Source organism: Anoplophora glabripennis, unplaced genomic scaffold, assembly GCF_000390285.2.
Source record: "Anoplophora glabripennis isolate ALB-LARVAE unplaced genomic scaffold, Agla_2.0 scaffold251, whole genome shotgun sequence".
Classification (NCBI taxonomy): Eukaryota; Metazoa; Arthropoda; class Insecta; order Coleoptera; family Cerambycidae; genus Anoplophora; species Anoplophora glabripennis.
In genome coordinates this window covers 563,303-588,651 of record NW_019416333.1, presented here as the reverse complement: position 1 = coordinate 588,651, position 25,349 = coordinate 563,303, and the positions used below count along the sequence as shown (strand labels likewise).

The following is a 25,349-nucleotide window of genomic DNA, read 5'->3' as shown; positions in this document are numbered from 1 at the left end:
ACCAGAACTAGTTAGACTAATTTGTTTGTCTCATGCATCGATATACTGTTGTAAACTTTTGTATAGATATATCTTTTCACAAATGGTAATTCTCTTGTGCAAGAAGCGCGTCTCTGCTCTTTCAAGCAGTTACAGTACGCATTAATGAGACCTCGCATCTCACTCCCCCTTCGCCGCACTTTCTCAATCTCCACGAAAGTGAAATCGGCAAATCTTGAATGAATATTAAAAAAAAATCGTCTAAATAATGTATAACACGTATATCTAGAGTAACCACAGCACCATGCAACCTGCCTCATTACACCGGAAAGTATTTAATTTTAAATTGGCCCTCGGTGGACAATGCAGTCGATTCTCCGGGTACCGCAAGGTCATGCTATAGGGAGAATGCTGTTATAAGCTTTATGTGTCTCTAAAACGCTTCTAGTTAAGTGCAGGAGTGGCAGCCATGACGAGGTTCCCCGTGTTAGCTTTCCTTCTGTTGGCCGGTGCTGGTGAGTTCAAAATCACTTACAAAAACTAAGCGGTACGAGTGAAAGTAATGCATAGATGTATACGTAATGTTTAAAGTGTTTCGCAAAGGAAAAAATATTTGCAGTTTCGTCCGAATTTTGAATTCGAGTGGTCAGTTATGCAAGTCGCTGAAGAAAATAATTAACGATTTTTACCTGTAATTCTACGCCTGCCCAAGAAAACAATATGTAAAAGTGAATGTACGCAACTTTTCTTTAAAAGTCTTTAAAATGTTTTATAAAGTAACGAGGCTGTGGTCAGTTTTTTTAGTTTTGAACGCCTTGTGTCGAAAACCCAAAATTTAGTTACTGTTATTGCAAAAATAGCTTTCGTATTTAACAAAAAATAATACGTATCATATTGTCATACTTCACAGTTCATAGTTCTGATGCTTTTGCTTTCAAAATATAATTTTAAAGTAGTTCTTTCTTATAAAACTGAAAACAATATGGTGCGATGCCATTTTTTAACAAAGGATTAATTTAATTCCAATTTTGACAAATACAACTAACAATAGCGTATCCAGAAGCATACCTCATATCTCTTTGCATATGTTTTATTCATTTTTTTTTTCTACAAAACTGGATCCTGTTTGCCAAAGATATAGCTGTAAGACAGTTTGTTTTACGACCAGAAAGAGAATGTTATGATCTGTAGTCGTCAATGTGTGTCCTTGCTTGGAGTATGTGGTACGGTTGCACCTTAAAACTGCTTGCAAGGAAACTGTTATTATTTAGAATGATAATTTTGTTATTCGCAATCGTAAGAATCCGAAATCTACATTTTTAATGAAATACAAAAGGCAGAGGGTGTGATTTCTTCGATAAAATGTATTAATAAAATATAAAATCTTGTAACTGTACACTTATAAAATTCACTTTGTACATAGGGTACAAAACCGAATGGGCCATATTTTAATGGTGTTTTCCTTGACGAAAATAAATCGATTCAAATCAAATTACCAATTGTTTTTTTTTTTTTAAGTTGCGAACCCACAAAATATATATTTTTCCTAATAAACTTTTTTAAGATAGTTGTCTCAGTATTTGAGATATTTCAATGAAATTTAGTTTAAGGAGGGTTTTGAAGTAGCTGAAGAACATGAACTTATTTTTTACTTAAAAGAAATTTACAACATAGATGTCGCTAAGAATATACTTGAAACAATCTTCTGTTTTTTGTCATATATATTTCTATGATAATTCAAGGAAATGCAAATTCACTAATGTAATTAATATTCAACCTAAAATGCCAAAGTACTTTTATAAGACTTCCGTACGATTAGCGTCTATTCGAAAAACAGCGCCTACTGAGATACGAATCTCCAAATGTTATTTCGCGAAACTACATTCAAAGTAAAGTATACAAAATTTAGCAAAAAGATAAAGTTTAATTCAAGTTAGAATGTTTTTAAATATTCAGTTTTATGTAATTCACAACAGCAGTTGAAAATCGAATACATTTTTTCCCTGAAATAATGTTATTATATTTTAACGAATGGATGAAAACGTTTATACATTCTTAATATACAGAGTGTTTATAAATAAGTGCGAATTATTTTAGGGGGTGGTTGCCGAAGTTATTTTGTGAAAAAAAGTTCATATAAACGTAAGTCGAAATATACTTCGTTTCCGAGATAGTGTTTAAATTTTAGTTTTTTATTTATTATTATTAATTATTTCAAAGTGTTTTAAAGATATTGACTCGAAATTTGAAAAACGCTTTGAAGGGATAGATGTTAATTTTTTGGGGTGATCCTATAATATTTCTACTTGCACCAGTGGCGTTCATGCGAGAATACCACAACTTTTTTAATAAAAAAAAATGGTACGCCATTGACTTTTTTCCATTTTGATATTTATTTAGAAATCCGCCATCAATTCTAAATGAAATTGGTCTCTTCAATTTTTTTCGTAGGATGCACCGTTTTCGAGGAAAAAAATAAAACATATTTTATTGCAAGTTATGTATTTTTAAATTGATAAGTAGGTTGCTCTCAATATTTCTAAATAAAATACAAGCAACAAATTTCGAGCAAATATCTTTAAAACATTAATAGAAATAAATAAAAAATTAAAATTCTGTACATCGGAAAAGAAGCATATTTCGACTTACGTTTAAATAACTTCGGCAACCACCCCTAAAATATTTTGCACTTATTTACAAACGTCCTGTATATACAGGATGTCCCAGAATAACGTGTACAATGGAAGGACATAGATTCGTGGACTCAAAATAGGCAAATTTAGGTTAATTCACCTATATCCAAAAGCGCTGGTTGCGGCAAAACCGTTTGGTCGCTAGATGGCGTCGAAGTTCGTGAAAATTTTTTAAATAACGACAACTATTTTTTATTTGATAGGTGATACCATTTGGAAGTTTTTGGTCCTCTTATAGAATTTTGATTAAATGAGCAGTTTGAGGTCATCTAGCGGCCAAACGAAGCGATTTTGGATTAGGTGAATTAGTCTAAATCTGCCTATTTTGAGTCCACGAATCTGTGGTCTTCTGTTGTACACATTATTCTGGAACATCCTGTATATACAAAAAATGGGAAACAGATCGTTTCGTGTATGTTTAAATGTTTTAGTAAAAAAGTGGGTCTATATTTATCTGAGGCTCTCCTAAAAATGTTTTTATATCTCACCAAGCTCCCTTAAAGTATCTTAAAAGGTTAGGAATTATCCTAGAACGACATAATGAAACATTTTTTTTGAAAGCCCGCAACTCTTTAAGGAAGCGAGATTATGCCTGGGTAACTTGATTTATCGGTTTATTTCCATCCAAGGAAGCTACACTTGAACTATAATCCAAGGGACACCTTGGATTATATTTCACTATGTTCAGAATGTTTTATTATGTTTTCATATATAATAGCTAACAATCTCGTCACTTTTGATACTACACTACACCAAATATTTCAACCAAACATAAAGTATTGGCCATTTTGGAAATGTACCCTTAGTTTTTACGAATAATTTGAGGTAAAAAATATAATGGCAAATTGTTTGCTTAAAAATACATTTTAAATTGTGTCCCTATGTTGACCAACATGACCTATGGAGAAACTATTGATATATTCAAACTTATGGAAACAGTATACCTACCTCTATTTGCTAACTGTATATGCAATATGCAACTTACATCAGAATCGGCTTAGGCCTATAATTATTATATCCCTTAAATACAATATCAAATTGCACCCTGACTTTTCATATTTTCCCCTTTCGTAAACATTTTCTGTCAATTCTTCATCTCCTCAAAATTTAAATTAGATTAACTTTTTTCATGCCAAATCATCTTTCACATTGAAATAAAATATTTCCGATGGATTTCACTTCTTAAGAATACTTATTTATTTATTTATTTATTTATTTTCCCAACAGGCATGAATATCTAATTACAGGGAAAAAAATTACTTCACTGAATTGTACAATATGTACGTAAATCAAGCACACTAACGAATGGTAATATTCTAAATACATAGCAGCACTATATCAGAAGGGCAACAACATCCACATAACGATTTTACAATAATAAGACATGATTATGGTAAATTGTTAACAAAAATTAGTTTAATTTCTTTTAAGGGCCCCATATTCTTTAAATAGTGTTTAATAACTGAATAATCTAAAGCTTATCAAATAATAGGAATGTTATGTCATGCCACCTGAGTATTTTCAAAGACGCCGCAGTAAAACGAATAAACAGGTGCAAAAAACGATCAACCCATCAAGGTTTTAGGTACTGAAGTCTACGAAAATACTAACTTTTTTAGACATAACTCCACATGTAAATATTCTTATAACATTTACTTGCTTAGTCCTACATATAAAATTATTTACTTTTATTTATAAGTACGTGAAAATAATTATTAAAATGTGGGGTTAGGATAACAGAAAACGCATGTTTTACAAATGCTTTTTTTTAGTTATTATTTTATTTGGGTAAATTTAAATGGTAACAATGAATAAAAAAAACATCAAGAATTTTATTTTTGTGCTTACTTTTGTTCTACACGTTTTACTTTTCAAGATTTCAGTACCTAAAAATGTCAGAAATTTCACCATTTCTCGGCCAGGGATATGGCCACCTTAAGAATACTGTTTGGGGTGAAAACAAGTCAATGGAGTTGCATGATGAAACTTGATTAATTAATTTAAACATAACTGCAAGAGGAGAACATGATGTCTTGTGTAACGGGATATGCAGAAATTGGTTTTGACGGGTGTCTCTGAAAGGAACATTGATAAGTATACGGGAGAGCGGATTTGGTGCATTAATGAGACAGTTTAAAATTTTATAACCAAATAGCAGAATAGAAATAATAGAATAATAATAGAAATAGATTATCATGAATTAAATGCATATGTGGCGTAAAGCATGTGTGTACTTAGTAATTAACAATAAGAACAAAAATTGTGGAATCGAGTACAGGTTGACCTTTACTCCATAAGATTCCTTTGTGCAGTATCGCTTTCACGTGCATTAAGAAGTTCAACACCGTTACCTACGACATATTTCTACCAACGACACGACCTATTGTTTAAGAATGGTTTGCTAACTCGTTGATTAATATTTATAGCATGTTGGAGAACCTATAACGTAATTTATAGCCATATGGCTTACGGTCTATCTATACCGGATGATTCACAAGCCATCATATACAGGGTGTCTCAGATTCCGAAAAATTTATTAAAAAATAAAAAAAAAAGTTCATATTACCTTGTATGTTTTAAAGCTTCATTTTCAAGATACGGGGTATTAAAGTTAATGATTTTTTTCAATTATCTCAAAAACTGCTTTTCCAATTTTGATAACTTATCACTTTTTATTCACTGACCAGCTATAGATAATATTTGAACATCGATGCGGAGGAGGGCTGTAGAAAAGGTGTCCCATCTCGTGAGTCAATTTTTTTCATTAGCAACATTGTTTTTTTTTAATAATTTCCAATATATTGGAAAAACTATTGATTTTAAAGAAAAGTGTTCAACAGACGAAATATGCGCAATAAAAAGATCTACAAAATGCCGCCTGATAGATTGCCAGAGGCCCTTTTGATTTTTACAGAGGCGCTGTGATTTTTTGAAAAAAAGAACAGTCAAACTCAGCTCCTAAAGGGCGCAGAAAAATTTTTTTTAAATGTGTGTTTTTTAATTGGCTATACAGTCACACTTTTTATAATTAAATATTAAGCATGGTTTTGGAGATAATCTAAATGTTTATCAAAAAAATTGTTAAAAATGACTATTTTAATGTAAAAATCAAAAAGGCCGCTGGCAATAAATTAAAATTCCATTTAAATACAAAGCTAGGTTAGGTTTTAAGCTTGAAAAATCGACTTTCTAAACCCTTTTTTGTTAATAACTTTCGGAGAGACAGAAGGTTAAAGTTATGCATTTTTGCCCTTGACGGGATAAAAAATAGAATTTTGGGCCCACAGCGACCATCTTTCGCACAATAAAACCACAACCTTTATTTTTTTATAAAATTTCAACAAATAACAACCAAGTTATGGATAATTTAATAAAATCCTATTTTTCCACGTTTTTTTATGTTTTTTGCAATAACTTTTCTTTAAAAGCAATAGTTTTTCCAATATATTGAAAAAACTAACTGATTTTTTACCCAAATTCTTAAAAAAAAAATAATATTGCTAATGAAAAAAATTGATTCACGAGATGAGACACCTTTTCTACTGCCTTCCGCTGCACATTTCAACAATAAAATAGCGGACGTCAATTCATCGATTTTTTTAGTCCCGTTACCACTATAGCGACGCGTCTAAGCTATCAGATAGTTGACCGACTATTTTTTTTTTGTTTTTTTATTATATAAAGTACCTGTAAGAATATTTTTATATATAATTGTTCATTACTTTAATATATAGGTAACCTAGATATACAGGGTGTCCGGTAAGTACCTCCTAATCTCTCGGGAGTGTATAGGGGAGGTCAAAATAAAACTAGTCCTCCCTATAATTTTTTTTCCTAATGTGCCCCCTAACGGAGTTATGGGGGGTCAAAGGGGTACCTAGAAATTAACGTTTAGGGTTATAACTTTGAAACCACCCTGTATATTTTAATAAAATTTTTGTACATTGTATTACACATGGAGCTCTACGATTTGATGCTAAAATCAACTTTTTGCTATTATCAGGTGTCCAGAAACGGACTGGCCCTATCACAATTTTTCTCAAAATTTTGACAGAAGTAATTTTATCAAACTGAAAATATTATTATTAGATACTCTGAAGGTTTTTCTTTAAAAATGGTACTCTTTATTTATTTCGAAAAAATGAACGGTTTGCGAGATAAATCGGTTTTGAAAAAAATTGGTAACAAATACAACAACAATTAAAATTTATTTTTTTACAATAAAATCATTCCCGCTAGTGCCAGCCTACAGATTCACCATAAACATTTACTGGTGGTGAATTAAGGGAATGAATAATGCCGTTTCTTGTAAAATCAACATCTATGACCAAAATACATCTACAAATTATTATTGCTCTTGTCTCCATGGAGTTCTTTTCTATTGTTTTCGTTGTTAGACCCTGTTGATTTTAAAGTACTTGTCAAAGGCGCGTGACAGAATAAAAATTCAATTTTATTGTGGTATTCGTTTTAAGCCGTTAGAAATAACATTTAAAAATGGAAGAATATTCCTGTGCAGAATATGCTGATATGCACCTAATTTATGGGGAAGCATTATGCAACTCCGTGGAGGCAAGAAGACTTTATGAGGAAAGGTTTCCGGGTCGACATTTGCCGAGTCCAAAAACTTTTGAAAGAGTTGATCGTAGTTTAAGAGAAACAGGTAAAAAAAAATAGTGAAAAACGTTAGTGAAACTAATTTCTTCCGAATCCTTTATTTAGGAAGCTTTTTGCCACGCCGTGGTGGAGCAGGAGCCCCGAGGAGAGTACGAGACCCTCATGTAGAGGAACAAATATTGGAAGACGTTGCTAATAATCCTTCAAATAGCATAAGGAAGCTTGCGGCGCAAAACAATGTTACAAAATGGGCTGTACATGAAACTCTGAAAGAACAATTGCTTTACCCGTACCACATCCAAAAAGTACATGCTATGTCTCCAGATGATTATCCAAAAAGACTTCAATACGCCAATTGGTTTTTACAGCATCATATTCGGAATCATAATTTTGGTACATCTATTTTGTTCACCGATGAAGCAGGTTTTACAAGAGACGGCATAATTAATTCGCATAATCTACATGTCTGGGATGAAGAAAACCCTCACGCTTTAGTTCAAACTCGCTACCAACAAAGGTTTATGGTGAATGTGTGGGCTGGCATTATCGGGAATCATTTGATTGGTCCATTTATTCTGGAGCAAAGACTTAATGGTGCTCTTTATTTGCAATTTTTAGAGGAAAATCTAAATATTTTGTTAGAAGAAGTGCCCCTTCAAATAAGAACTGAAATGTGGTACATGCATGACGGTGCACCACCCCACTTTGATCGTTTAGTACGTCAACATCTGACGAATGTTTTTGGTGATCGATGGATAGGTCGAGGCGGACCTGTATTATGGCCACCTAGGTCGCCCGACCTAAACCCATTAGACTTTTTTCTGTGGGGTCATTTAAAAAATAACGTTTATTCAACACCCGTAAATAGTAGAGAGGAACTTCTGCTGAGGCTAACACAGAACTGTGACCATCTCCGCAATAATCACGGAATATTATTTCAAGTGCACCGGGAAAACATTCGTAGGATTAGAAAGTGCATTGAAGTACGGGGTGCTCATTTTGAACATCTACCGAAGTAACATTTAGGTACCTTTGTTCATTGTTGAATGTTCTTTGTTGCATGTCTTGTAAGTAAGTTATTTTTCAAATGTTATTTTTAATTGGTCACTACTTGCTCATAAAGTATAGCCAACCCGTTCAAAGATTTCTGGACTTGATAAAGTTAAAGAAATTAAATGCATGAAATAATATGTAAAAAAAATAAATTTTAATTGTTGTATTTGTTACCAATTTTTTTCAAAACCGATTTATCTCGCAAACCGTTCATTTTTTCGAAATAAATAAAGAGTACCATTTTTAAAGAAAAACCTTCAGAGTATCTAATAATAATATTTTCAGTTTGATAAAATTACTTCTGTCAAAATTTTGAGAAAAATTGTGATAGGGCCAGTCCGTTTCTGGACACCTGATAATAGCAAAAAGTTGATTTTAGCATCAAATCGTAGAGCTCCATGTGTAATACAACGTACGAAAATTTTATTAAAATATACAGGGTGGTTTCAAAGTTATAACCCTAAACGTTAATTTCTAGGTACCCCTTTGACCCCCCATAACTCCGTTAGGGGGCACATTAGGAAAAAAAATTATAGGAAGGACTAGTTTTATTTTGACCTCCCCTATACACTCCCGAGAGATTAGGAGGTACTTACCGGACACCCTGTATATAGTTTCAGCTTTTGTAAACATATTTGACTACCTTAGTATTCACGAGACGTTTGAAAGTGTACCTATGACTAATAAAGGCTCGACCGACCAGAGCATATTGATATTCATATACAGCGAATTATTAAAAAACTAGCTTTTGTCACTTCAGAGCCTATCCCCAATAACCATTTACAAAATATACTATAACTGGTATTCCGCTGGTAGCAACAATACTTGAACACGCTGTATATGATAGGGCTAACTGATAGCTATAAACCGTGGCAATAAAAGTAATTGTCAACTATGAAAACCACAGTAATAATAATACTCAAATCGGCTGGTTTTTTAATAAGTTTTGTTTGAATCATTCCGTATACACATTCATCATCATTTGACTTTACAAAGTAACTCATATAGTAGTCCAGACGGTATCTGTTTCAAAAAGCCATATTTGGGTGAATCGTATATGCCAAGGAGATTTTTCGCTTTTTGGCTTTCAAATACCACTAGAAATGAACATTTTTCTAGTGGTGATATATTAAAAATTTTTAAGCGCATCGCGGTTTTGAACTCGCCGATTCAATTTCGAGCAGGCCGAAGCGGCCGCGCTCTCTGCTTACTAAGTACAAAAATTCGAGCAATGTTTAATCAAGCGCCAAAGCTCTCCTAATTGACGGATTCGAATTTTTCAAAAAAAGTTTGAAAGCTTGAGAGCCCTTCTGTATGTGCTTAAATTTTCAAGTATCTAAGGGCTTTGGTTTTTGCTGTGCAAAAATTTGAAAATTTGCAATTTTTTTTTCAAAATCTGGATTGCAAAATTATTATGCAAAATATATAGAACCGATTTTGATGAAATTTGGTGGGATGATTCTACATAACATGAAGTTTTCTTGAGCCAAGTATAATGGTCCTATACCCAATTTAAATACCCCAAAAAAATCCCTAAAAAGTATTGTTTTTTAACCCCATTTTTGCGATTTTTTCGATTTTTACCGTAATAATCATGATTCATTCGATTTGTAACTAGTCATGTTTTGTAAAAAATTTAATTACAAACATTTTTTTCCTCTTCCATGTTCACCTAAAATCAACTCTTCAAAAGATACATAATTAAATAGGAAGAAAAATATGATATTTTTCGAATTTTTTTAACATATTGTGCCGCCAAAAGTTAAGCCCACGGTTTTTTTATGCGCATAGAAAAATTTTAATTTCTAGTGATATTTGAAAGCCAAAAAGCCAATAATCTCCGTGGATATACGATTCACCCAAACCAAAACAGATACCGCCTAGTCTATAGATAGATGCAACCTGGATATCAGTAAAATATAGTAAAAAATCGATAAATTATATAAGCAGGGTGTCCCGAAATTGATGCAACAAAATTTGGTCAGAGATTCTTAAGACAGATTTAGAGAACCCGTACTTTTTATTTTTGCCAATTGGCCTCCTCTTTCGGAGTTACAGCCCCCTGAAATTGACCCCTAAAAATAGTATTTTTTTATATCTCGGATACCCTGTTGTACAAGAATCACTAAATTTGCGACAAAGGGATTTTAAGACTGAATCTGAATGTGCTACACTTTTTGGCGGGGAACCCCCTTAAGACGCATTTTCGTGGGCCTCCTTCGTCTTTGGAGCCAAGAAAATTTGGTTGCATATTTTAATTTCTTCAAAATTATTAGTCCACTAGAAAGCCATTGAATTTAGAATTTTTTCGTATGAAATTCTAATTAATTTTATTTTAAGAACCCAATTGTTAATAAAAACTTCACAAAAACTGTAATAAAACGGTGTTTATGTTTATTTTTAATTTACAATTATTTTTCATGAAATGCAGGTAAATTTCTGAGTTCAATAATACCATTTCCTGACGATTCTAACGCAACAGTTAATCGGGAATCGATATTTCCAACGAATTTTCTTCAATTAAATTCAAGATATTTGCTTCTATAGTCTGTTTGGAAATGAAAGAGAGTAATAAAACCCCGAGATAAGAACCGGCCATGGACGTGGTAATATTTCGTTTCAGGTAATTATCGGGTAACACTAATGCTAACAAAAATGACAGGGATTGGAAAATCGACTATCTACAGACTTTTAAAGGAAACAAAAAATGAACAAGATACTGTAAATCCCCCAAAATCATCTACAGGGAGGTCAAAAGTCGTTATAGATGATTTCTTCAAAAATGTCATTCGCAGAAAAGTACACTCATTTTATTTTAAAAAAGAAATACCAACGCTAAACAAAATTTTAAGTGAACTTTCAGAGGACAACGATTTGCCAAAAATCAGTAGAAGCAAATTATGGGCCGTCTTACGAGAGTTGAATTTTTGCTGGGAAAAGCAGAACAGGAAGTCAGTTCTTATCGATAAAGATGAAATTATTTGTTGGCGAAGATCCTACTTAAGATCAATTAGAAAATTCCGTGACGAAGGGAGGAATATTTATTATCTAGACGAAACTTGGGTCAACGAGGGATATACTGTAACAAAAGTATGGCAAGATAAAAATGTAAAAAGTTTTCGACAAGCATTTTTGGATGGACTTTCAACAGGGTTCAAGGCACCTTCAGGTAAAGGGCGAAGATTAATAGTGACACATATAGGTAGTGCCAGTGGTTTTGTAGATGGCGGTTTACTTTTATTTGAATCTAAAAATACAGGTGACTATCACGAAGACATGAACGCAGATGTTTTCGAAGAGTATTTTACACAGATGTTGGATCTTATTCCTCCGGGGTCTGTAATTGTCATGGATAATGCCAGTTACCATTCACGGCAGACCGAGCGGACGCCTACGACTGCTTGGAGGAAAGCCGATATAATTCAATGGTTATCCGGAAAAAACATTTCTTTTGAAACAAATATGGTGAAAAAGGAACTTTTGACACTTGTCAATCTTAATAAAGATCAGAAAAAATATGTTATCGATGAAATGGCAACAAATCGCCAAATAACGGTACTACGGTTACCACCTTATCACTGTGAACTTAACCCAATCGAATTAGTCTGGGCGCAGGTAAAAGGAGATGTAGCGCGAAATAATACGACGTTTAAATTAAGTGACGTGAAAATTTTGTTAAAAAATTCCTTGGAACGAGTAACTGCAGATAACTGGCAAAGATGTATACATCATGTACAAAAAGAAGAGGAGAAAATGTGGGAACTCGATAATTTAATTGACGTTACTGTGGAACCTATCGTTATCAATCTAGGAGACGAAGATAATTCATCAGAATATTCAGAGGATGAATTTTAATATACCTACTTTTTTATTTTCTTTATTGTACATTTATACAACACTACATTTACTCACCATAATTTGAATTTTCAAAATACATATATTTTTGTGTGGAATAAAAGTCTATTCATTAAATTTAAATAAATATTTTGATAATAATATTGAATAATTTTATTTGAATTACTAAAAACCCTCTTAACCCGGTTATGATGCTTAAAGTAGCCTCATGTTTTGAAATGCTGTTTTTATATTGTTTACTTATAAGAGAAATGGACCGAGAAATTGAAGCGGCATAGACAAAGACGGATTGTCGGGGATTAAATTTTAGCTACCTGCTACAATTTAGTACAACCCGGTCACACAAAGTTTTTTTAAAAGTACACCTCATCTATACCGATAATACATAATATAAAAATATTGAATATAAGCACCAGTACTACATTTATTTACGATTTGCATACATAATAAGCTTTTATTACTCTCTTTCATTTCTAAACAGACTATAGATACGATTGATAGGTAGAATTTCATATGAATCACAATATGCAGTTGATCACATTTTCCCATTTTTCTTGAAAACATTGCGTTTTACGAAAAAAATAAAGATTCAAAAAAGTTTTAAAATGCAATGGCTTTCTAGCGGACTAATTTATAAGAAATTCAAATATGCGACCAAATTTTTTTAGTTCCGAAGACAAGAAGGTCCACGAAAAAGCGTCTTATGGAGGTTCTCCTTCAAAAAGCGTAGCACTTTCAGATACCACCTTAAAACCCCTGTGTATTCTATTATTAAGGGCGGATTTCAGGGGTTTGTATCTCCGAAAGAGGGGGCCACTTGGCAAAAATAAAAAATACGGGTCCCCTAAATTTGTCTTAAGAATCTGTGACCAAATTTTGTTGCATTAACTTCAGGACACCCGGTATCTAGCCCATTTTTTTCCAGATCTAGGTACTTGGCAAAGCGTCAATTGCGTTTCAGATTAATTAAATTTATTTCGGAAAGCGCTGGATTTTAGAACAGCCGATTTTAATAAAACTGCATTCGCCAAAATTGACCTAAAAACGCAATTGTCATTTATTAAAAAACAAATTGGTATTGCCATTTCTTCTTTTATATTACATCAACGGTAAATATCTGTTTTAATGACGTGAGCATCAAAAAAGTATTCTGCAGTACACTCCCAGTATCTTTAAAGGTTGAGTATGAGGTGAATCTGTATATATTTCAATAATCATCAACATCTGTGGGCCCAAACCGGCACCCAGTTTGTAAATAGAATGTGGCAAGTAAAGGTTACGTGTTACCCGGTAACTGATTGCATACATTTAAGAAATCCTCAACAAACAAAATAAATTGCGAAGAGGCAACGACCTTTTAAAACAGCATAAATTTATTGTTAGGAATAACAGTCTCAGGTATCTCGTTTCAATCCTGAATTCATAATGTCACATACAATATGTATAATGAATGTTTCTAAAATATTTCCCAACGCTTTGTTCCTAATTAATTGATTAATTGATCTTTTATATGTCAAGCTTTTATTAGATGAATGAATTAAAATCAATTTCCTCTTATTTAATATAAGATTATTTGAAATTTTATTGTATGTGCGCAGACGATATAGTTTATCGCCACAGACTGCGTGTTAAATGCTGGAAATTGGCAACCCGCACTAAAAAGCGTGGTAACTCTTCTACTTGGTAATAGGCGGCAGTTCCAGCGGTAGCTTTGTTGCCAAATAATAACTGCCAAATAAATTTAATGCATTCAATTATGTAATTAAAGAGATATGAAACTTATCTTTTGTTTGGAAATCACATTTGTGATAAATGCAAAATTAAAACTATGAATTTACCTAATTGATTATTTATTTTATATCACCTTGGAATGGGAGAATTTAAAAACTTGAAATTAGTGTTTTTAGATTTGTCCGTCGACTTCCAATTTGGTACAATATTAACATCTATGTTTAAAAAAAATGCATTATACAGGTTGTGTATCCTTAGATGGGTACTTCTCTCTTATTGTTGATTTCTTTAGATAGATAAAATAATTATTGACACAAGTTTTGCATATCATGGATACAATCAGTGATCCCTTACAGAGATAAGATAATGCGTTCGCTACTGCTGTTGCAATTTTTTACTAACTTTGTTTTTCGGCATCCGGACTTTGGACCTTTTGCATTCAACGCAGAAGGGTCAATCAGAACCAAGGTGTAGGGAAGACTTTTTTAATTATTTTTTCAATTCAACGCACCGTTTCCGAGTTATACGACCTTTTTACGTCACACACCTCTTGTTTCCAAAATTTATTTTGTAGGTATTTTAATGTTAGGTAGGTATTTTAATGTTATTTCGTTTTTAGATATTCTCCTTATGTTGTTTTATGGGTTAGATATAAAAATCGTTGTTTGTTATTTCAATAAGGATGAATTTTAATTTTTTTAATGATTTTTTAGTTTAGACATATATTTTATGCCAGCAAATTTTGATGTCAAAAGAATCAAAGGAAAAGTCGTACATTTGGATTTAAAGTTTTTTTCAATATTTAATTATTAAACTTATAAGTGGATATCAAAATACATTATTAGTAAATAAATTTATCATCATCATCAAATATTTAAAAAATTACATTACAAACTGTTTAAAATATTATTACGAATTTAGTTTATTTGGAAATACAGGGTGTCCCATTTTTATTCTGAAAAAATTCAGGAAAAGGTAGATCCGATAAAATTAAAGGGACTTTGTTATATAAACTTATTTCGAAATCTGAACCCTTTCCGAAATACAGGGTGTTGAATTTGAATTTATTTTTTCATCTTTTGTTAATATCTGTTGGAGTTATAAACCAATTGTTCTCAAATTTTGTGTGGTGAATGCCACAGTGTACTAATACTAATACACAAAATCTCAGCTCGACAGAAAAAACCAGTGGCGTGCATTCCGCACTTGCCGATACTTTTATAAAAAGTATGTGTTACGTCACTGACTGATCTTTAAAATAATAAATAATTTCAATTGTCCGTGCATTGTTCTGCCAAAAAGTATTGTTACGTTTTCTCCATAATAGGCACCGTTACGGAGTAAACCGACATTTTATAAAATCATCTCTGATCTTAATTTTAGCAGAACTGTTTTAATCAACAACTGAAACGCTCAGGTTGTTTTAATTTGGCTTCAGTATTCCTTATCTAAAAAATGTTAAAGCACATTCCTGGTTAATTTAATAATATTAAATGTTCAAATTGCAAGCCACTGGCTGCAATACACTTTGTTCACTCGTAGTGACAGAAAATTAAAAATCAGAGTTGCTTTGAAAACAGTTTTGGTTTTCATAATAAACTTGACATGATCACTCTTTGTTGAGAAACGAAAATTTTTTACATTAATTACTCGGATTTAGCTTTTTATAAAATACCATTAAGTGCTTTAATAATGCCTTATACATTTTCAAATGCTGAATATGCTGATATTGTGTTCTGTTACGGATTGTGTAATGGTAACGCATTGGAGGCATCTCGAGAATACAGACGAAGGTTTCCTGATAGACGACATCCAAATTCTCAATTATTTACTGATGCATTTCAAAGACTCCATGAAATTGGTAATGTACGAACATTAGAACATTAGAGCACAGAAATCAAAGAATAGATTTGAGAATATTTGAACAATATTTAAATATTCATTGATACATTAATGATACAGTTTTTGTTTAGTTTATTAAACGTTAATGTGCATTAATTTTATAATTAATTATTGTTATTAAATCACTGATAGAATTTTAAATGTTTTAATTTTTTCAAACATAAAAAACCATCATTGTTAGTAATCACAGATAGTATTCAATTAGCCAGGAGTGCGCTTCAGCATTTCTTAGATAAGGAATAGTGATCGAGTTCTGCTAAAATTAAGATCAGGGATGATTTTATAAAATGTCGGTTTACTCTGTAGCTGTGCCTATTATGTAGAAAACGTAAAAATGCTTTTTGACAGAACAATGCACTAACACATACTTTTTATAAAAGGTATCGATAAGTGCGGAATGCACGCCACTGGCTTTTTCTGTCAAGCTGGGGTTTTGTGTATTAGTACTAGTGCACTGTGGTATTCACCACATAAAATTTGAGAACAATTAGTTTATAACTCCAAGAGATATTAACAAAAAATGAAAAAATAAACTCAACTTCAACACCCTGTATTTCGGAAAGGGTTCAGATTTCAAAATAAGTTTATATAGCAAAGTCCCTTTAAATTGGATCTATATTTTCCTGAATTTTTTCAGAATAAAAATGGGACACCCTGTATGTTTTCTACAGTATTTCAATACCAAAAATTGAATAGTAGCTAATTAACCAAATTATGATTAAACAACCGCTGCAGAATATCTGATCGTCTAAGTTGACTACGTAGGTACTTATTCGTTCATTCTTTAAAACATTTTTATCAATACCTTCATTTAAGTAAATACAGTAACACAAAAATGTACACGTGACAACGTTGCCAAACCGTTGTTTATATGTCGCTGGGACACATGTAGGAATCCAGGTCGCTGCATTTGATTCTTCCTAAAATACTGCCTAAAATTCTGCTGGTGGTGTACTCTATCGGCAAGAAGGAAATATAAAATTGCTGGCCTATTCCAGTAGTGGTCTGTGGTGATAGCTATTTTGTCTGTGGTACGTGACATCATTGTTAGCGATTCCTGCGCTGATTCTTAGGCAGGATTCTATAAATTAATTGACTAGGTGTCTCTACGGTCTCTTCGATAATTGACGGAACCATTGTTGCCACATTGAGCGATTTATTACAAATTAAACGATTTTTCGTTTGCAAAACATACTTGTAAAATTTTCAAAAACAAGTATGTTAGTTATTATTACCTTAGTTAAATATTCCGTAATAATCTTAAAATATCTACCCTTCGCTCTAGTTTTAAGGATTAGCCGAGTTTGATATTAGTGCGGGAGAAGGACGGCATATCACTGTTCTGTAGACGGCTAAAGTAACTGTGTTTATCTGATACTATTTTTACTAATTCATGTCTCTGTTTTCAGCCATAGTCAGCGGAGCAAAAAAATCGAACAACCGAGCTGCTCAGCAAGCAGAACTTTCAGACCAATGTCCCGAACCTGACGGCTTTTTCCCTGACGCGGAACAATGTGACAAGTACTACCAGTGCTCAGACGGCCAAATAACGGAAAAACTATGCCCTGATGGTCAGGTATTCAACGACTACAGCACCGAATACGAAAAATGCGATCTGCCCTTCAATATCGACTGCTCAGCGAGACCTAAATTGCGTAAGTGCACAAAAAAGTAATATTTCAGTATATTTTCATAGTTTTTTTCTAAAAAAAAAAATAGTTCGCTTCGACGAAAAGTGATGTAACTTGGGCTTACACGTAAAAATTATGTAAGCATTTTGGTAACGGCAATGTAAATTAAAGAAAGTTATAACCCGAAAACGGTTTTCCAGTAAAACAGAAGATTGTGGGTGAGATATAAGGTTTGGTTCAGCATGCTACTAGAACTGCCTATAAAATATACAGGGTGTAAGAAGTTTGACTGTCGTTGCTTCAGCATGAGATAGAGTAATCATAAATGAACAAAAAAGTGGTATATTACAGAGGCATAAGATTGACAGTTTTTAAAATATAGAGTATTAATATTGGGGAGTTTCATCACAACATGGCAACAACGCTTAACTTAATGCTGCACAGCTGATGCACACCACGTGTGCACGCGGCAGACTTGTCCTGGCATAACAAAAATGTAAACAACTAATATTGTGAAACATTTAATAAATTTCAAGACAATTGTTTTCCAATTTTTAAATAAATAAAATAAAATGTATCGGTTCTGAAGTACGAAGATAGTGTTGTGCTTAAATTTTAGCTCGAATTTTAGTAATTATGAATCTCTTAAAACAGGAACTTAACTTTTAATCAAATTATGAATTTGAAAAATATGTAGGAGATTCAGTAATTTTTAAACGCTCAAGTATAAAACAAACTACAACATATGCTCAAAATTTACTATGCACGCACGACACCTTCGAATCCAATTTTCGTGCACTCGCTGGAAAATTATCACGTATAGTAAACATTTTAAAAAAGCGAGAAACACCTCAAGAAAAAGAAATAGTGGTACACAAAAAACACTCCGTCACTTTCGAATTCCAAATACCAACTGAATTGTGTATTGCTGGTTGCTGGACTGCTTAATACCTCGTGTTAACCGCCGCGCCGTTGCCACATTGCTCGATATGAATTTTATTGAATTTTAAATTTTTTATAACGCTAATTATTTTTTTTAGAATTAAGCATAAAGAAGTTCAAAAAAGTGATAAACATTATATTTTATGGACGGAGTTATGTCAATATTCCTTAATTATTCGAACTTTTGTACATCAAGTTGGAGATTTTGATAATTTTTTTTTCTCGGAAATGGTTGAGTTTAGGACCCAAGTCATATAAGGTTTTTTTGTTTATTTTAATTCTATTCTACCGTATGATAAAATTAAGGCAGTCAAACTTCTAACACCCTGTATTATATCTCAATTGCCCACTGGCACAAAGCATTGCTTTGTACCTAACAGAGAGCAACCTACTAATTTCTAGGTACCATGAAATTCAAATTGTAATGGCAAACTATTTTGATCAAACAAATTTAAAGAAAATTTGAGTCTGTATTAATGGAATATTCTGGTGGTAAAAACATTTTGTGACTTTTTGTGCCTGCATATTGTATTTGAAATTTTACATTTTAGGTTCATTGAGACGTTTGGTAACGGTAATGTAAATTTAAAAAATAAATTAAAACGAAACGAAGGGTTTTCCGAATAAAAAAGTATAACCTACAAGGTACGTTGTATCTTTATCGTTGCTGCTCAATGCCTACTGGAACAAAATATTGATTTGATTAACTGACAGAGAGTGACCTGCTAATCTGTAGATACCATGAAATCATAACTAATGCTGCACTAGGCGAAATAAACTCTTTAACTGCGGGTTACATGCCCCATCTAGCAGAGAATTACACCTCTAATACCTAGTAATCAGTAGAGCTCGGGGTTTTCGTCAGTTAGTCACAGGCGTGTTCATCATAAACAAATAAATAAATAAACAGGTAGATATAAATAAAAATAAATAAATGTGCATACTTTATCAGCGAAAAGTCGTCTTTTACCCCTTGGCGCGTTCGAAATTATTAGAATATTAAAACACATATACACGAAGCAAACGCGAAGCCAATAACTGCCGTTATTACAGGTTTCGTACGGTGCGCTGTAGCGAAAGGCCGACGCGACGGCTATGATCATCCGACCGAGTCCCGAGCTCTAGTAATCAGCTAAATTCTTTCATCAGTAGGATCGCCAGAAAGGGACAGGGTTCATATGACCTGACATAAGTTATGCAGTAGATATTTAACTCAAATTGCCAAATTGTGCGTCAGTCGTCTGACCTATGGCATACTGTGAGAACTAACGGTTGTCATCATTGTGCGTTAGAAGTATTTTAGAATACACGATTTTTTTCAAAATTTCCTGTATCTAGAAAACAAACATTTCTTCATACCACCATTATTTCTTATTTGATCCGATATCAATCTTTAAGTTTGGTTAAATAATTTCGAATGCGTCTTTTTTGGAAAATCTGTTTTTCATTAAAAAGTTTCAGTAGCCTAAAATTTATTTTTGAAATATTTTCAGAGGAACCCCAACCCAGCGAGCACTGCCCCAGGAAGCACGGTTACTTCTCTCACGAAGAAAGAAACGTCTGCGATAAATTCTACTTCTGCGTGGACGGGAAATTCAACATGATAACGTGCCCGGATGGTCTGGTCTATAATGTGAACGCTGGTATCTGCTCCTGGCCAGATGAAGCCAAGCGTGGGGGATGCACATCAGAAGGTAAAGTAGAATTTCACCAGTATCGATATTTCACCACAAAATTCTTCTCATAATTCTTATATTCACTACGGATAAGGAAATAATGTGGCAGTACTAAACATACAGGGTGTATTTTATTTATTTATAAGTACGAAGCCTTTAAAACACGTATCCCAGACCTCATCTTTCTCGATTCGTAAACGGGTTTTTCATAACTCATAGAAATTTAACAATGAAGACACACAAACACACCGATACCCTGTATCTCCGCCACTGGAGCATGTACATTATAGGAAAAGCCCTCTGATTTTGAACAATGTTTACATAAATACATGTGCATATTTTAAATTATTCCACTTATTAGTTTTTAAATTATTTAAAAAAATTAAAAATATTTTTTGAAGTTTAACACCCTGTATCTTTTTAACGAAGCGTCCTAAATAAAAATTTTATAGGAAAGACCACTTAAAATTCACCAAAGAATACGTAGTTTCATTTTTGGTCACCATTTGTGAATCACCCTGTATACCAGATCCGAATTTTGGAGAAAACGTATTAATACCCTTAAAAAACTAATCCTTATTTAAAGTCACACCTATATACAATACGTTCAATTAAATATTAACTGATCACGATAAACAAATGGTTTTTATTCTGTCTCCGAAACTTGTTAAAAATAAATAATCGAGATTTATTACTTTATTTCCGACAAGATGGGTAGACGTCATTCTAAAATTTGATTTTATTATGGATTTTGAAAACTGATGGGTCCTTAATTGTCTCAACCTGTTCCTATATTTATTAGAACTTTTTTTTTCTTATTTAAACGTAGAATATGACGATGAAATTTGTTTAATAAAAAAACATGATTTGTACTTTTACATTTTCATGAGTTCAACTCTTAAGATCAATTTTTATTTGAAAGCAATATATTTTTTTTAGTCCATAAAGAGCTCCTTTCTTTTGTAACAAAAAAACATACTTAACCCTTTTGAGTTTCTTGACAAAACTTGGAAAAAATCAAAGTCAAATTTTTTACCCTCCACCCCATTTTTGGGTCCATTTAAGGTGAATCTCAACTGTGCAAACTGTAGGGAAAATGGTAAAGTTTTTTTTTAATGGAACTCTGTAAATGGATCACGATACTATTTTGTATTATTGTATTTTGTGATAACTTTTTCATAATTCAGACTTTTCTGCTATTAGTCTAGCTTGTATGATGCCCTTTACTCTATTGTAAAGACATTAAACTAATTAAATCAAATTCAAAAGTTTTTCTAAAAAATCTTATATTGCGGGAAACAACTACTAGATTTCTGATAAGTATTCTTTGATTTCATTAGATAAGATTTTTTTAGAAAAGAAATTGAATATGTTTTAATTGACTTAACACCTACAATAGAGTAAAAATATGACAATTAATACTAGAATATACGAGTATGTATTTTTTTCAACAAAATGTGTGGTGGTATTAAACATTTTTATGATCTCTTTCAAAATAAGATCACGTAACTTGTGTTTAAAGAAGCTCATGTGCAGTAAAACAATGGATATTACAATTACATATACAATTTTGTAGAAATCGTACGAGAATAGTTATTCGTTATTTTTCCTCTAAAAAGCAAGTAATCTGGTATAAATTATATATAAAATATTAATACTTTTAAATATTCTAGGGAACCATTAATTTACTATACCATACCTACCCTAATAAAAAAATCTTTTACACTACAAAACACAATTTAGGACACGGTACTGACGTTCGTAAGGTTTTTAGTGAATTTGTTTGCTGTAATTGATTTTTTTATTCAATATTTTTTTAATAAAGGTTTATTATTATGGTACCTAGCAGTAAAGCAACTAGCATTAAATTTGGTGCTGATTTAGTCATAAAATATGACATATTCTTATGAAAATCACCCAATGTTGTCTTTATTTTATTTTTATATAATATTCTTTAGTTTAAGAATTGTACTTTTGAAATTAATTTTTTATAAAATTTGCATGCATTTTAAAATCAAATTTATAAATATGGACGCGCCTAAGAAAAAATGCCACAAATAGTGTCAATAAATAAGGATTAAATAAAATATTTTAGTAAAAACTGTTAAGAACTAATTATTATTTTCTACTGGCATAATTTAAATTATTTTCGAATGCAATTTCTAGCCTCTGGCGCAATTCTAGGGAAGACAAAAAGCGGCTGAGATAATTAATCAATCATAAACCAAATTAAGCTGGATTTATTGCTTTCATAATAATTGAACTATGCATAGAATCATCAAAAAATGTACCTATTAGAAGCAATCTAAATTTGATATTTAAAATTTAATTTATATGTATTTTAAAATATGTATTAATTTGTGGAGGAATTTACAAAACCGTAACATTGTTTATTTTAATTACATTCTATCCATTAATAAATTCAGAGAATCAACCAAGGCAATGATAAAGTGAAAACTGAAAAAAACATTTAAGTTTATTTTGGAGGAATCTTTCAAGGCCTCCTACTAAAATTTGCATACTCGTTTTGTAAAAGTTCATGTAAACATGTAAGTAAAAACCGCAATTTATTGATACGTTCATATCGCGTTATTTTCCCTTTCATATTTAGTCAGTGGTTTCGTAAAAAATTACAAGGAATTTTCGTACTTTGTCATTTGTCAACAACAGCATCTCAGATAATTTATCAATTCTAAGTCAGTATATAATATAAAACGGGTCTTTATTATTAAAAATAATATTCTAAAATATAGTAACGCAGTAATAGGAACAGTAGTCGAGGTGTCAAAGACGCAACTCAAGAATTAAATTATCATATAGATTCCAGAATGATGGGTAAATTTGATTCAATGAAATGTTTTCAGGGGTGAACCTATATTTATAATTATGTTCAAAGGATACTAAATAAAGTGTAGCATTGACTTCTTAAAAGTTAAATCCTCAAAGTTTCTTTCATTAAACTTGTCTTTCTGTAAATAAAATTCGTTTGTTCATTTCCCACCTTTCAATGGTACTTATTCTGTGGACAGGTATTCGTTCATAAATAAATTAAAATATTTTAGAACTGTACTCAATATTGATGCCACTAGTTTATTGAACGATTACAGGCATGTCATTCCTAACAAAAAATCTATTAACACTTACATTATACACCTCTATTCATCGATCTTTCCACACCTACATTATTTAATTTAATACCACTTGGACCATAAAAGATTACAGGGAATACAATGTGCCTAATTACGTAACATGTGGTTACCGGGAGATTGTATATTTTCGAGCCGTAAACTTTTTCTAAGCATCGCTTCTCGCTTCGGATCATAGGAATTTCATCAAAAGCAAATTAGTGGGTGTAAATCATAACTTAAGTGCCAGTTGATATTTCAGCGTGAAGTGCTAAGCTGTCTCCTTTTTTATGGCGTCGAGCTTGTTTGATAATTATTTTATTGAATCTAACTGGAAAAGTTGTAGAGTTAGCGTAATTAATTCGTATGCAAATCGAACAAGATATTAAGTTAAACGTACAACATAACTTTATTTTATTAACTAGTCGATAAAAAAATTATACATAGAAGAGAAGCAATTTAATTTTGAAAAAGGATCTAAATTTATACAATTTCGTTATTGATTTTGTTATGTCTAGTTTTTTAATTTTTGCTATAAACGAGTTCGCTTTCATTTACTTTATCAGATACGTTGATTGTTTTTTTAGTGTTGAAATGGCAAGTTAGCCATGCTAAGATAGTCCAAAAGTAGCACTAGCTGTCAATAACAATTATGCATTTTTAAATGTAGTAAATAATTGTGCGTGCATTTTTTTCAAAATAATTTTACTACAAGGGAGTAGGTAACATCGCTTACATGTATAGCTTTTATCAAGGAAATGTCGTAAGAAAATATCATCGCAGATTCCCTAATAGCAGAAATCATCAGGAATTTGTTTCAACCTTTCGAAAAACGTTGCAGATCATGAAGAAGCTGTAATTGATGTAGATAATTCTACTACAAGTACGAGTCGAATGTCTATGCAGTTAGAATTTCCATAAAGTTTTGTTTCTCGAACTTTACACAGGGAATTATTACACTCTTACCACTATACAAGCATTCTAGCTTTTCGTCCTGGGGATGCCGAGCAACGTATACGTTTTTGTCAGTGATTTATTAGAAGCATCGTTTTATAGACCGATCATTTTTTCAAATTTTCGATACTTGCGACATTATTCATCAGACAAACCTCATGTTAAAAGAAGAAGACGATTCCAGCAACGATTTTCTATAAACATATGGGAAAGAATCTGCAATGGTACTTTACTGTAATTACAAGAACATAATAATCACTTGAACGTAAATAGTAGAGGGACTTTCTCGAACACCATCTTCTGCGTAACGTAATAATATATCCCGTTAAATATTAGACATCGTATGTTCTTCCAACACGATGGTGCACCTCCTCAGAATGACAGATTCGTTATAGAGAGGTTAAATAATCATTTTCGTGGTAGATGGATTGGTCGATTTAGTCCTGTGGTATAGCCTCCAAGAAGTCCCGACTTAAATCCACTATATTTCTTTTTATGGGGATTTTTAAGCAATCGGGAAGTAATTAACAGTAGAAGAATTAACAAGAACGAATTATGTTGATTGCAAATGAAATTCGTGGAAACTTTAATATTCGTCCATACGACGCTGTCATGAATTACTGCTGAATGTAGGCACTTCGAAGTTCCTTACTTCCAAAATTGTTTATTTTTTGTATTTTTTTTTAATTTTGATGTATTGTATTTTCCAATAATTTAATATAAACGATTTTATCGGCCTATACAGGGTGTCCGGTAAGTACCTCCTAACCTCTCGGGAGTGAATAGGGGAGGTCAAAATAAAACTAGTCCTTCCTATATTTTTTTTTCCTAATGTGCCCCCTAACGGAGTTATGGGGGATCAAAGGGGTACCTAGAAATTAACGTTTAGGGTTATAACTTTGAAACCACCCTGTATATTTTAATAAAATTTTCGTACGTTGTATTACACGTGGAGCTCTACGATTTGATGCTAAAATCAACTTTTTGCTATTATCAGGTGTCCAGAAACGGACTGGCCCTATCACAATTTTTCTGAAAATTTTGACAGAAGTAATTTTATCAAACTGAAAATATTATTATTAGATACTCTGAAGGTTTTTCTTTAAAAATGGTACTCTTTATTTATTTCGAAAAAATGAACGGTTTGCGAGATAAATCGGTTTTGAAAAAAATTGGTAACAAATACAACAA

The 25,349-nt window shown here is 32.1% G+C and overlaps 1 protein-coding gene across 1 annotated transcript in view; it reads left to right on the top strand.

Annotated features, from left to right (window-relative positions):
* The first annotated feature begins 385 nt into the window (after positions 1–385).
* LOC108909515 (protein obstructor-E) overlaps positions 386–25,349 on the top strand; it is a 32,315-nt gene continuing 7,351 nt past the window's right edge. The window contains exons 1-3 of the mRNA XM_018713883.1: positions 386–494; positions 17,240–17,485; positions 19,897–20,097. Of these exons, the coding sequence (XP_018569399.1) occupies positions 449–494; positions 17,240–17,485; positions 19,897–20,097 (493 nt within the window). The 5' untranslated portion in view covers positions 386–448. The remainder of the gene's footprint in view (positions 495–17,239; positions 17,486–19,896; positions 20,098–25,349) is intronic.